This window comes from Tinamus guttatus, unplaced genomic scaffold, assembly GCF_059628265.1.
Source record: "Tinamus guttatus ecotype Peru unplaced genomic scaffold, ASM5962826v1 Tinamus_guttatus_pri_ptg000171l, whole genome shotgun sequence".
NCBI classification, from domain to species: domain Eukaryota; kingdom Metazoa; phylum Chordata; class Aves; order Tinamiformes; family Tinamidae; genus Tinamus; species Tinamus guttatus.
In genome coordinates this window covers 5,525,463-5,538,634 of record NW_028288705.1, presented here as the reverse complement: position 1 = coordinate 5,538,634, position 13,172 = coordinate 5,525,463, and the positions used below count along the sequence as shown (strand labels likewise).

Genomic DNA, 13,172 nt, shown 5'->3' with positions numbered 1-13,172 from the left:
CACCCTACTGTTCACACTCCATATGCAGATGGTGCCTGACATATCAAGTAAAATACAGAAAAAGGTACAGAAAACCAGAAGTATTATTTGTCAGCTATTTCACCCAGAAGGTCTTGTTCCCTCTTATGCCTTATAACTATGAGCTTTGTGGGAAAAAACATGATTTTTTTTAGGCTTATTAAAAAGATCATTTATTTTCTCACCATTTAGAAGTAAGTAAAATAGGAGAGATGATGATAACATCACCTGAATTGCTATTAAATTCTATTTTTTAAAAAATTAAATAGTTAAATTCTTAAAAAAAAATTAATTAAATGGTGTGAGAATTTTCTGCTTATAGGAATTCTGCAAATGATCAGATTTACCAAAAATATTAAGTAGTACAAATTGTTATTGTGCATTCAATTAAGATGCTCTGTGAAAACACATGAACAAAAACCCCGGCCCCTAATTCTCGCTATTGTACGTAGCATTAAGAAATGAGAAAGACTGCAATAAGGTGCATTTAGAAAGTAATACAGTCAGATTCAAATGCAAAAATTAGGTGAAGAAATTCACACTCTATTTGCTGTAGCAGACTGCAGGGAAGTACTGAAATGAAATGACTCCAAAGAAAGGGGATAGTAAGTGGCAATGGCATTAAAAAACAAAAACAGAGAATATGGAAGTAGGACTAGGAAAGCAAGGAATAAGAATAGTCAAGATACGCTCAGATACTGCAAATTTATACACAAATAGAATATAATCATTTCCAAAAAGTTCTTCCTTCAGCCTTTCCTCCAAAATTTCTGGGGCACATTTATTAGGATACAATATGGTCTACATTGCAGACCATTTTGTGAGGTAAGGAAGTCTTGCAAGTCCAGCTCAACAGAGAGCAAAAAAGATCACAAAATTATTTCAATTTTTGTTTCTGAAGAAATATTTTAAAATTTTACTACATTTTGAATGTTAGCAGCCTACCCAAACAGCAACTCAGTCTTACCTTCCTCCATGCTGTCCCTGAATGAACCTGAATGACTAATTGCTCGTGGCCTCTCTTCTAAGGACGTGGCGCTGCCACACAGCTGGGAGTCGTCATACAGATCGAAAGAAGTGTCTTGTGCAGGGATGCTGTTTGAGCGCATCATGCTTGGTCCGGGAAGGTTAAACTGGGATAGGCTGGTTGGACTCACTGGAATGCAAAGCTTTGTTAATGAAGTACATTTCCACTGAATGGATTTTGATTTTGCACAACATAGAAATGTAGTATGAGTATGGTTAGGTGGACTTGTAGCTGTTGAAAGAATGAGAGACCTTTATTCCTGCGTCCAAAGCCACAACAAAAGGGTTAAAAAAAAAAGATGATCTTGAAGGAGTTGGGCCAGGTGCAACTAAGGCTATAAAATATACAGTAACACTAATGCTGCTGTCTGAATAAACACTTGTTCACTTTGACAGCCAAAGAGAGAAAATCAATTAGAGAGACGAAACCCATACATTCAAAAGGTAAAAAGGAATAAGGAATTGTCATTTTTTTATAAACAGCTCTTCTAATCAATCAATAACTGTATTATTTTGTTTTATACACATATATTACTGACTGCAGCATACTCAGGATACACCTCTCCATTGATTTTCTACAGCACCTACTCTGTATAAAGTCAAAATTCCTGTGTAGGCCAGTTAAATCCCATCATAAATAGGAATAGTCTGTTCGCTCATTGTTCAAATCCAGAACTGCTTTGAAGAATCTACTTTAAGCATCTGGAAAGTTTGCCAGTAGAAAGGAAAGCCTGAGCACGTACTTAGCATCTAAAAGAAAATGACTCGAATTCAACCTCGGCCACTGTTTTGAACTTCTGTTTCAGATCAAGTAAGATGTGTCTCAAGTCATAAATTACCAGAGCAGTTTTGTTGTGAAAGTCAGTTAATACCACAAAACTCTGATAATGAAAAGAAGGAAAGAACAACAACAACAATATGAAATTAAGAAACTGATCCTATTGATCCCTGATGTGAATAACAGAACTATACGAAAATGAAGGTAACAATAAACAGAGAATGACAGAAACTGAGAGCTATTCTGTGTCTAAAACTACTGCAAGTATACGGAAGAAATCCAGAGCAGTGGCTTATTTAGGCAGTATCCAATTTCATTTTTAAAAGTGGCTTTGTTCAACTTCTTTTTCTCATTTGTAATAAAGCCCAACATTTGTACTTCTGATCAAACTGCTTTCAAGGGACTGCAGCCTGCAGAGGTCATAGGCTGTGACAGGGTGGCAGAAGTGTGAATTGCTGCTAATTCTACACTAAAACTGCAAACCACAAAAACTCATTGTGAACCTAGGTTTGTCTCCAACGCCAGGGGAAATAAATGGTTTTCTATTAAGTATTTTTAAAAAACATATATCAAAACCTGAATTTGGGTTGGATTAACTTGAAACAAGATCCTGAAGAGCCAAATACAAATTATGATCTACAATCAAATAAACCTAGAGTATGGCTCACTTCCTAAGCTACGATATTATTTTCAAGGATAGGATTTTGATTGGGCCCAGCACAGTTACAACCAGGAAAAAAAAACAATGTTTAGGAGTTGATGTCTACTAAAATCACTGGAAAAAATTCCTACCGACTCTGTGAATCTTAAGCTGGGTTAAAAGTTGAGTACTTTGATCTAGAGGCTAATACCCAGCCCTTCCTCAGATTTTCTTCTCTTTGGGTAAGTCATAGAGAATCTGTGCTTCTTTTTAGTGTATAAAATAGCACAAACTTTTGCCCGCTCCATGAAGTACCTTGAGTTTCCCTTCATTAGTGAGGTACCATAACATGGCGATGGAAATGTTAAAATAAATCATCTTGCTTGGCAAGCTGGGAAACACGAACAGTTGAATTGGATGATTCTGTTCTAAAATGGGAGAAATGGAGAAGGGAAACGGCATTTACCCAGGTTGGAAAAGTGGTATTTCCCAGTTGCAGATGAAGACATAGCTGAAGGAGAAACAAGCGGGGACTGACTGCCAGTGTCCTGCAGGCCTCCAGTGGAATGGGAGCGCAGCCACTCCTTGCCTTCCTCCTGACTCGTCTGCCGCGACGACGGAGCGTACCTGAAAAACCACAGCTGCCACGCTCAAAACAACGACAACGTGATGGTTTGCAGAGAAATGGGCTCTGCTTAAATTCCCTTCACTGGTGAGACACAAAACAAAACCTTGGAATGCATCAAGTGATTGTTACGGATTTTACCAAGGTAAAATTTACCATCTTATCGCAACAGAAAAGAGACCCATCAGCCCAACATCACATCAGCTTTATCTCCCTCCCCAAACCAGCATTCCCTTCCTCTGAAGAAACATGATGATAAATCACACAAAACACACAACTGAGATGACAGGAAAGGACTTAAAAGCTATAGCAAGTGTAAAGGTGGATGCAAAAGCTTGGATACTGTATGGCTAGGATGGATAATGGACAGACTAGAAGCTGAGGGAGGTGAGTAGCCACTTACAAAATGACACCTGCTATGGATCACAATTGGTTAGATGAAAGGAGTGAAACATCAACAGCTCTGAAAAAGGCATTTCTGTGGGTAACAGCAGCTATTCATGGTCAAATGCAACATCCAGTGCTCTGAATGCTCCTTGGCATCGCATCCTGCCCCAAACTGAGGGGAGGGAAAGGGGCAGGGGAAAATACTCAATCAGCAGAAGCAAGCTCTCTGAAAGGAAGAAGTTTGGATATTAAACAATTTATCAACTGCTTCCTATGGTGAACCAATAAAACAAGTGCAACTGATACATGGGCTAACAGGGAGAGCCGGTAACTCGCTGTCTAGGCTGTTTTGGCGGGGCTGGAAGAAGGGAAATTCTGGTTGTGGTCAGAGACATCAAAATGTGCAGGCATTTCTTACAGTGTGGGTCCTAATCAAAAATGCTTTTTTTTCAGCAATGTCTGCAAAAGCCCACTTCCTTCAGCACAGTCTCAGATTAAAATACAAGTTCGTCCTTCACCATTGTCACGAGCCATCAGTGTTCCCCAAACAGAAGAGCAAAAAGCGCTTTTGGTATTCTGGCTTCAGACTAAAAAAGGCACAAAGATTTCTGCTTAGAATACAGATTAAATGAACATGGAAGTTTTCATGTCAAACTTGGGGTTTTGTATAATATTTTAGAGCATTAAAGCATCTTGTCTGATAAAAATTTTAATTTTTTAACTTTCTTTTAAAAGGATACATACGATCTATTTTTATGAGAGTCACACAGAAGAGTTACCCAGTGGTTATCAGATCAGATAGATGGTGAAATGTGAATTCAGGATCTGGGTTTGAACTGGGACTTTTGCTCATCAAACCAAACCGACAGCCCTTTGGGGATATTTGCTCACAAGCTTCTTTTCCATTCCCTTTCTCCATCAGCTCTCAGCCACCTTTACAATCTTACAGCCTACAAACCTCAGTCATCCCATTGCACCTGGGCAGGGAACACGCCTCCGCCTCCTCCGTATCCTGCCCTTCGCAGCCTCTCTCCAAATCCAAGGTGTCATTGCCCTGCTTGCTGTATCTGCTCTCTGGATTGGGGAGACAGGCTGCCGTGCCTCATGAGGCAACGTGGGTTGCCTCCTGACTCTCTCTCTCTTATATCCATGGAGGGCAGAAGAGGGTAGAAAACTAGGAAACTTTTGTTTTCCATATTGAAGACAGCTGTAATGAGTAGGGAATTTGTAGCAGAGCTGAAGTCTCAGTACTGCTGGGTAGGGCCCAAGAGGACTAGCTGCAGCAGGGCTCATTTTATACTTACAAACCCTAGATACTAAAACATATATCTTGCTCCACCCTTTAGCTACATCTTCAATTCAAATTCCATGGGTATTTGCATTTAGGTTTCAAGTTCAGATCTATCTCTAAACCTTGTTTTTCTCCATGTTTTCAAGGCCACTACCTTGCCAAGGTACTTTGCTTGCCTTTTTTAGATTTCCAGGACTGAATGTCTCTTAAGATTCATCACATAAGGAAACTATTCTTAATCATATTCGCTTTCCAAGATGTATCTTGAAACTAAATTTATTCACTGGGCAGACTTGGAAAGAAAAAGACCATTGTTGAAGTCTACATTTTTTTTTGGATTGAAACTAAATACCAAGAGCTCAGCTGTAAACAGGATCAGCAGAAGAAAGTAAAGGAAAGACAGTATAGAAAAGGTTTCAATAAAACAGAGAAGCAGCAGTCATGCTCAATAAAATATATACCTTAATCCCTTTTTGGGTAGTGTATTTCTGTCAAGCTGCATGCTGTTAAAACAAAAAGAACCCTAAGGACATATGGCAAACAGGACTGTTCAGAATTACAAATTTTAAAGGTCTAGATTTGGTTGCATAACAGAAGGTCATTTGATGCTTTCTAATATATCTTTCATGAAAAATCCCTGACTTGCTCAAGAGGACAAGAGGGCATGGACTCCTGCATATTCATTTTTCATCCAGGCACTCTCTGGGCTGGGTCAGTAGTAATTTGGACACTGTCCAAGTCACAAAGAAGTTCTTCCCTATCATTTCTAACCTTCCTAAAGCTTCACCCTTCAATCTGTGTGAGCATCATATGGTCACAGCATGAAACCTTATTTTTCACAGCTTTGTAAGGTCTTCCAGGAGATTTCCCAAAGAAATGAAGGTTGCAGCGCCTGCGAGGAGACAGCAGGGCTTTGCCAGAAACCAAATGACAGCCCCGTTTGTAGAAACATGTGCAAAGCACAGGGAGCTCTGCCTTTCTGTTGCCAGGGGCTCGCAGAGCCAGGGGATGGTGTGGGCAGTGAAAACCAGCACCGGAGCATCATTATTTTATATTCACACACAAGCAATGGCACAGTGGTCAATCACCAGAAGTCTAAATTAGGAGTTTTCTCAATTCAAACTCCTTCAACACTAGGCAGCTAGTGTCTAGAGGCCTAGAGGGACATTCACTGGCTTTCCTTTGCACCATTTGGGCACTTCCACACAAAGGGTTATTAAAACAGACCCTGGCTAGTGTGGGTTACCTTTGAACATTTGCATTAACAGATAGACAGTGTCATTTTTTTTTTCCACAGAATGATTGAGATTGGAAGGGATCTTTGGAGATCATCTTAGTCCAGCCCCTTTCGCTTAAGATCATAATTTAGTCTCACCATAAAGATTAAATTGTGAAATGGTTTTAGTAGGTTTCTGTATCACATATCATAATTACATTTCTGAGAGCTACAGGTACTTAGGTCTATACCTCCTGCCCAAGGAAACTCTCTGTTATGATTAATGCTGAGTTTCTACTGTGCTGGGAGCCCCACTCCCACGTAGCCTTGATCAAGGAAGGTATTGAAAATACGTTGGAATTAATGATGTATTACCATTAGGGCTTTCAGTCTAATGGAATAAAACCACTCTTAGCAGCAGGAAGTTTTACAGACATTTTTCCTACTTTCATCAGGGCCTTGTTCTGAATGGGGACAGAGCAAGTGGGAGAAGGAATTTAACAGGGTTTCGGTACTGGCTGAGCTGTAGTGGTCTGCATGAGGATAGCCTGCTGCCTGACACAGAACTTCATTTCCAGCACATTCTGTTGGTTGTGTGCTACCTACACAACGAATAGAAAAGAAGAACGTCTGGTAAAAAAGCAAAGATGATTTGAGTGCAAGATTCATGTACTAATTAGTCCCTTACAGAAAAGAATGGGGCCTTGATGGTCCTTTATGTAGCTTTATGCACCAATAAATTTCAAAGCAAATAAACATGATCATAACAGAGACAGTTCTCTTCTGCAAATACTTCAAAACCCCTAATGAATGATACATTTTCTAATATTACTTTATCTTGCAGCTTTATCTATTCAAGATAATCTATATCACATTATCTAGAAACGAAGGAGCCATCTAGCGCTCCTTTAAATCAATCAGTGAGCAGAGAGTTATAATGAAGTCAGACAAATAAGCTCACCGTCACCCCAGGAGCCTGCTGAAGAACTCCTGAATTCAGCTGCCCAAATGAAATGGGGGTGAATATTACTCAGTATGAGCATGAAATTACTGCAGCTGCATAACACCGAGTTCAGCTAACATGCATGTTGCACTTAAAAAAAAAAAAAAAACTCATGAAGATGCTCTCAGATTTCAGGTAGTCACATGAAACGACAGATCATTACCCACGGGTTTAGGCAGTTGAACCTAAAAGCATTTCCACATCAAAAAGCTGTTTGCTACTTTTGCCGAAACAGGACCTTCAGTAAACAGAACTGAGCAGTAGTGAACACTGACCCAGGAGGTCACTGCCAGCCTATCCTCAGTGCTCATAAAATCTGTGGAGGTCATATAAAAAAAAAAATCCCAATTTAAAATGTGTTTCATTTTTTTTTCCTGACAGAAGTCGTACTTGTATGGAAATCTGTCTCCTTGGCTCTGAATAAACAGGAGTCACATACCAAGAAAAAGTGAGGCTCAGAATACCATACTACTGCTGACACTGTTTTCCTTTGCTGTCAAAAGCAGTCTTGTAGGAGGAAGACATATGCAGACATACACTGAAGTTATCAAGCCCACTGTCTCTCCGTTCCCATTTTTTGTTTTGCACTGCTGAAACCATCTGCAAGTTCTCTGAGGGGAACTGCAGGAAGCCTCTGTTTCCTCTCCCTACCCTGGGTGTCGAGGTTAACTTGGGGAAGGGGAAGAATGGCCATAATGAACTATCTTGGGGCAGTTTCTAACTGTTGAACAGCTGCTAGAGAAGAAAATAAATTATTCCAAAATAAGAAACATTTAGGGTGGTATAGGATGAGCTGACCAACATGATATGGGACTTGTAAATGAATTTCTACAAATGGCTGAGCATACCAGAAAATCTGATACATGATGCACTGTTTCACACCTTAAAACCAGAGCTGAGCCATCAACTCTGTTGATAATTTTAAATAATTGAAAGTCTTGAAGAGTTTAACTGTATTTCAATGAACTTTCATGGTCCTCAAAATTAAACAACATCCTTTCAAACTAAACCAGAGTTAACCAGTCATATAATTAGGAACTACTTTCACTCTGCTAATCCTCTTAAAATACAGCCATTTATTACTGATGAGACCACTGTTAATTCCTATATAACTGCATTTTATGCATCCCTTGCTGTCACTCAGACCAACAGAAGGACACAAATCTGCATGTCCAGCAGGAATTAAGGGTTCAGAAGTACTACTGATGATGTGTCTACATGGAATGTTTCATCAGTCAAACCACTGACATTTCACCAGTTAACCCTAGAAAACCATTTTATTTTACAGTATGAGCAACCTTCTGCTTTATTTTAAGTCCCTTTAAACTGATATAAGCTAAAATACAAGTGTGGGGGCTCCACATGGGGAGCCACACTACTGGACCGACAGGGGTAGACTTGTCTAAACACAGCTATTGCAACAATAGCTGAAGCGCTGAGAGCGATGCAAATCCTGCTGCTAAAGGAAGCATTTTCAGTGTTCACTGTTCTGTTTACGAATCACACAAAATCTGTCTAGAATAAACTTTGATGTTATGTCAGTATTGCAGCTGATGTGCAGCCCGGTGTTTCTACCACGCTCTTCCTTGGCGGGGAGCCTGAGGCCCAGGCACGCGACCGTCTCCCGGCCCCCTACACACTGCTTCCCCCACGTTTGCTACTCAGAAAAGTGGCTTTCCTGCAGGGTCATGACGCCAGTCTCACCTGAGAGGACGCTACTGACAGCCTCCTGCTATTTATCACTGGCTTTGCTAAACGACCTCTGCATTCTCCCAGGATTGAGGACTTGCCCACAGTCCCCTTGCTCTCCACCCCGGCCCATCTGGTCACGCGTCCTGATGACCACAGGGCTATTTCAGACAGCTGCTTGGAGCATGGAGGTGAAAACGTTTGTTTGCACCAGTCAATTGGAGACCTATCAAAGCAATCTTTGATACACTACCCTGTTAGTATTTGCTCAGCTATCAAATTGCAATTTGAAGCAATCTGATAGTCAAATGAAGCAAGAAAGGTGCCTCTTGGTATCATTGGTTATTAGCTCTCTCCTCTAACATTCACTAGACTTTCTCCTAGTATCCTCACCTGCACACAATTTAGGTAACTAACTTGCTAGTTTTATCTCATTTTGTGCTTTGGTCTGTCTGCTGTTGTCCCTCCATTATATTAGCATATATCACTGTACAGATCATTCGGTTTTGGGCAAGCCCTAGGGTATGTGAAGAGAAAGAGCGAGTCTCTTTGCAGATAATTTCTTATGTCTCGCTAGACTACATCTAGTTTTGCCAGAGGCATATAAAATATAATCTGAATCCCTCCACTTTACAAAGGAAAAAAGGACAAAATCTTTTGGCAAGCATATCTGTCTCTTAACATAGCAAAACAATACTTTTATTGTTAAAAAAAATGCTTGACTACTTGGAGGTTTTGCTGCATAAAACAGTTTAGAAATAATACAGCACTTGTAGCAGAGCTTTTGGAAAAATCAAACTGCAAAAACCCTGTTGGGGCTATAATTCAAGAAATGACACCATTTTCTCTAGATACATGTATTTGTTTTGAGGCCAGATCAACATGATAAATGTCTCTCTCTGGACTCAATCAGAATAACCCCATATGGACAAATCTGAAAGTTAAAAATGTGGCCAAATGCAAAGTATTTGGAACCACTGAAATTAAGTCACTGAACAAATACACGAAGTATTAGTAGTGGGGGTTGCTCAGGAGCTTATGCCAAGCTATTAACATTTTGAATGTGATGTTTAACATCCACTGCATAAATATGATCTTTGGCACAAATTCAACACCTTTCCACATGATCTTTTTGACCTCATCATTCCTATATGTAATATTAAAAATCAGTGGTGGTTCCTATAAAAAAAAATAATTAGCTTTCCGATAAACATTATTCTATTCAGTTGATGGCACACATTGCAAATTATTACAGAAATATTAAAGAGACAGTGCAAATCAAAAATTACTCATGTATCAGTGTGTTTTTAGCTACTGCTATCATACATTAGACTGTTACAGACATACATTTTATAGTGTTGTAAGTATGTTAGTTAGACGTGTGATTTTTAACTGACATAGCAATACCCATGAATACAGCATAACAAACAAAATGAAGTATGTGGAGAGTTTCCATCTAGATTTGAGCAAGAATTGTTTAGATTTTGTTTTTTCTAAATGCCGATTCACTGAAAGAGAAATCACTCAATGGAAAGATCGGTAGGGAATAATCTCTGTTTTTGTATGAAGGGGGAAAAAATGGTTAACACTGCAAATTTTTCTTATGTATAGAAAAAATCTCCTTTTTTGCTTTAAATTCTTTTTCCTAAAAATTGTTTAGACCTAAAATGTTTCTGGCTGACTCAGTATCATTTTGGAGGAGCAGGATCAATGGCTAATGAAAAAGGTCAAAACTCAATTTTTGCTCCCTATGTGAGATAAGAATTCCTTCTTGAATCTGGAAGATTTCTACAGGAAGTGAAAGTGATTGCCTAGCAGAGTTCACTGTTTCTCTCGTACAAAGGTCAAATAACTATTTCTCACACACACATACACACAAAAACACAAATCTTGGTACAACAGCGCCTTCCCCCAGGGTGGCCGTACCACTTCAAAATATAATTTAAGTAGTAAAATATCCATGGGTAAACAAGTACCTTAACAGCACAAACAGGGGGAAAACCTTTCTTGTTTTGGTCCCTCTGTTCCAGCCACTTGCCAGGACTGTGCTTATCATGGGGTTCTCATCCTGTAAATGCCTCCCTTGAAGTGAAACTGCATTTTAGTAAAGAGCTGCGGAATGGCTGCCATATAAGAGAAAAGTTGGACAGGGCTGGGTATTTTAGGACCATAGAGTCAGCTCATGGCAGGGGCCCACTAGCTGTCCCTGTGCTTTGGGAAGTGGGAAGAAAACCGGTGTGTTCCCACTTCCCGAGCAAATGCATTACTAAGAAGGCAAGGATACAGTTGGAGCTGGCGGGGCAGCAGGTAGAGCCAGCAGGCAGGAGTCATCATGCGGCCATTGAGATGTGCCCTTACTCAGGCAATTTGCCCTTTCCTGTGGTTTTTCTCCAGAAAAAGGGAAAGGAAAAAAAAAAAACACCACCTTCTCAAGACAGAAAAGACATGCTGGTAAAACCTTAAAAGGCAGTTGATTCAATTGCCTGAGTTTACTTTCAGCTCTGTTTTCATCCTTCCTTTGTTTTTAGTTACAGGACTAAGCTGCTGATTAAACAGTGTCCCTTAGGAAAACAGGTGAATATTTTGTCTGTTTTATTTTATTTTTTTTGTGGTCACTGTATCTATAGGCGAGCTCACCTTTCCGAAAGAGTAGATCGGACGCTTCCAGTCCTCATGAGCAGGCTCTGAACCTCCTGAGTGCTCGTTGTCAGTCCAGAGAGCGAGCCGTGATGGCTCAGAGGAAGGTCAATGGACTCGGAACTGGTGTGGAGGCTAGTCATGGACTGGTAACTTGGTGTGTCCTTACTGCCAGCTGAAGAGCTGCTCAGGTTGGCAGCCCACACAAGAGCACCTGATGTGAAAGAGTGCACGGAGGCGGGACTGGAAGCCAAGGAGTGACTTAAGCTTACAACATCTGCATTTAAGTCCGAAGGTTTACTGAAGAGGGGGCTGCTGCTACCACTTTGCCCACCTGCACTGCCCATGCTGCCTGTACCCGAGGATGGAGACTCCAGGCTGCCTTGCCGTGCCAATGTGGTACTAGGGCTGGGCATTGCCGATGTGGGTTTCACACCTTCAGTACTGGGTGCAGAGGCAGCTTTACCACTTGCCTTGGCACCAAACAACCTAAATGTAAAACAAATAGCTTTAGAGAAACTGGTAGCCGCATTAAACATTCATGGCGTAACATCCTAAGAGCCAAACTACACATTTAATTACTGCTACAAAAATAATGCCTACCTAGCTCATCAATTGTATCTCAAAATTAAATTCACTTAACTATATCACAACAATCCAGGCTGGTTTCATTAGCAACAGCTCTCATTCACTCCTATTCAGATATGCTCTTTTCTCAAACAGACCTTCCCAGAGAGAGTTAAAATAAGCACATTTTTGTCTTAATATTGCATAAACAGATCACACTTTCACCCACAAGCATTCCTACCACTAAGCCATTAACGTTTAAACCCCTCACTTCCCAAATGAGCTGGAACGATGGCAACAAACACTTTGAAAAGGGCATCCTTCATAGTTCATCAAATGTCTGGGTATTTGTGTAAAATTTTCCTCTTGTTGCTCTTTTGCACAGATGGTCATGTGGTCATCAGTCATGTAGCAGCTAGTCAGACAGAATAAACTGCACCAGAGCTAAATGTGCTCAGTTTGTTTCCAAGGGCAGTCAAAGCAGATGTGCAATTCATATACTTGCTTCCAGTAATTATAAAGAAAATGATTTCTACAGTAATGATGAGAGAAACCTAAATCCTCTAAAACTGTTGAAATAGAAAGTCATGTAATGACTTAATCTCCTACTGGAAATACTTTAAGCCACACTTCAAGCGTAGCTCATAAAAGAATATGAAAATAAATGAAAAGTTATCGTGGTGCAAAGTAAGCATGGCTAACAATGGAAGAATCCATTTTACTTATTATCAAGCTGTGTAAAATTCAACTACAACTCCCTTAGCAGCCAGGAAGTGGAGAGGCTGTTTGGGGAGCTGGACACAAGAGGGCACTATTGGCCTTTTCTCCAATGATGGAAGGGCTTCATGTAAACGTGCATCATGGCAAATTGAGTTTCCAGAAACATGAGAGTAGGGCATTTCCAATTGAAATTTAATTTCACTAATGTTTCCGGTGAAAGATGTGACAAAACTACTGTGATGATGAAGCTCAGGTAGCTGGAGGTCGCTGGCAGTGCAAACGCAAATGCTTATTACCCCATGGAGCTAAAGGCTCCCCAGCTCTCCGAACTGGCAACAGCACTGCCTGCTCCAGCAACAGAACATGTCTGAATGAGATGCCCGGCTTGCATTTGGGGACTTAGTGACAGAGAACGTGACATTTGCCTGAATATTCAGTAATAACCTATTCTAGCCTTCAAATGGTTGTCATTGGAGTATGCTTTGAATGGTCAATGCTCAAGCAACAGCCATTTCAGGTCTGACAATGCCTTTAGGCCTCAGAGAAATACTTGGTGAAGAAACATTACTCTTTTC

At 40.4% G+C, this 13,172-nt stretch overlaps 1 protein-coding gene across 1 annotated transcript in view; it reads right to left on the bottom strand.

Moving 5' to 3' along the window:
• The window catches only part of NAV3 (neuron navigator 3), a 246,980-nt gene that overhangs the window by 43,085 nt on the left and 190,723 nt on the right, over nucleotides 1-13,172 (bottom strand). Inside the window, exons 16-19 of the mRNA XM_088522981.1 lie at nucleotides 11,311-11,799; nucleotides 5,227-5,268; nucleotides 2,929-3,089; nucleotides 986-1,174 (exon numbers count right to left, since the gene is read on the bottom strand). Of these exons, the coding sequence (XP_088379107.1) occupies nucleotides 986-1,174; nucleotides 2,929-3,089; nucleotides 5,227-5,268; nucleotides 11,311-11,799 (881 nt within the window). The remainder of the gene's footprint in view (nucleotides 1-985; nucleotides 1,175-2,928; nucleotides 3,090-5,226; nucleotides 5,269-11,310; nucleotides 11,800-13,172) is intronic.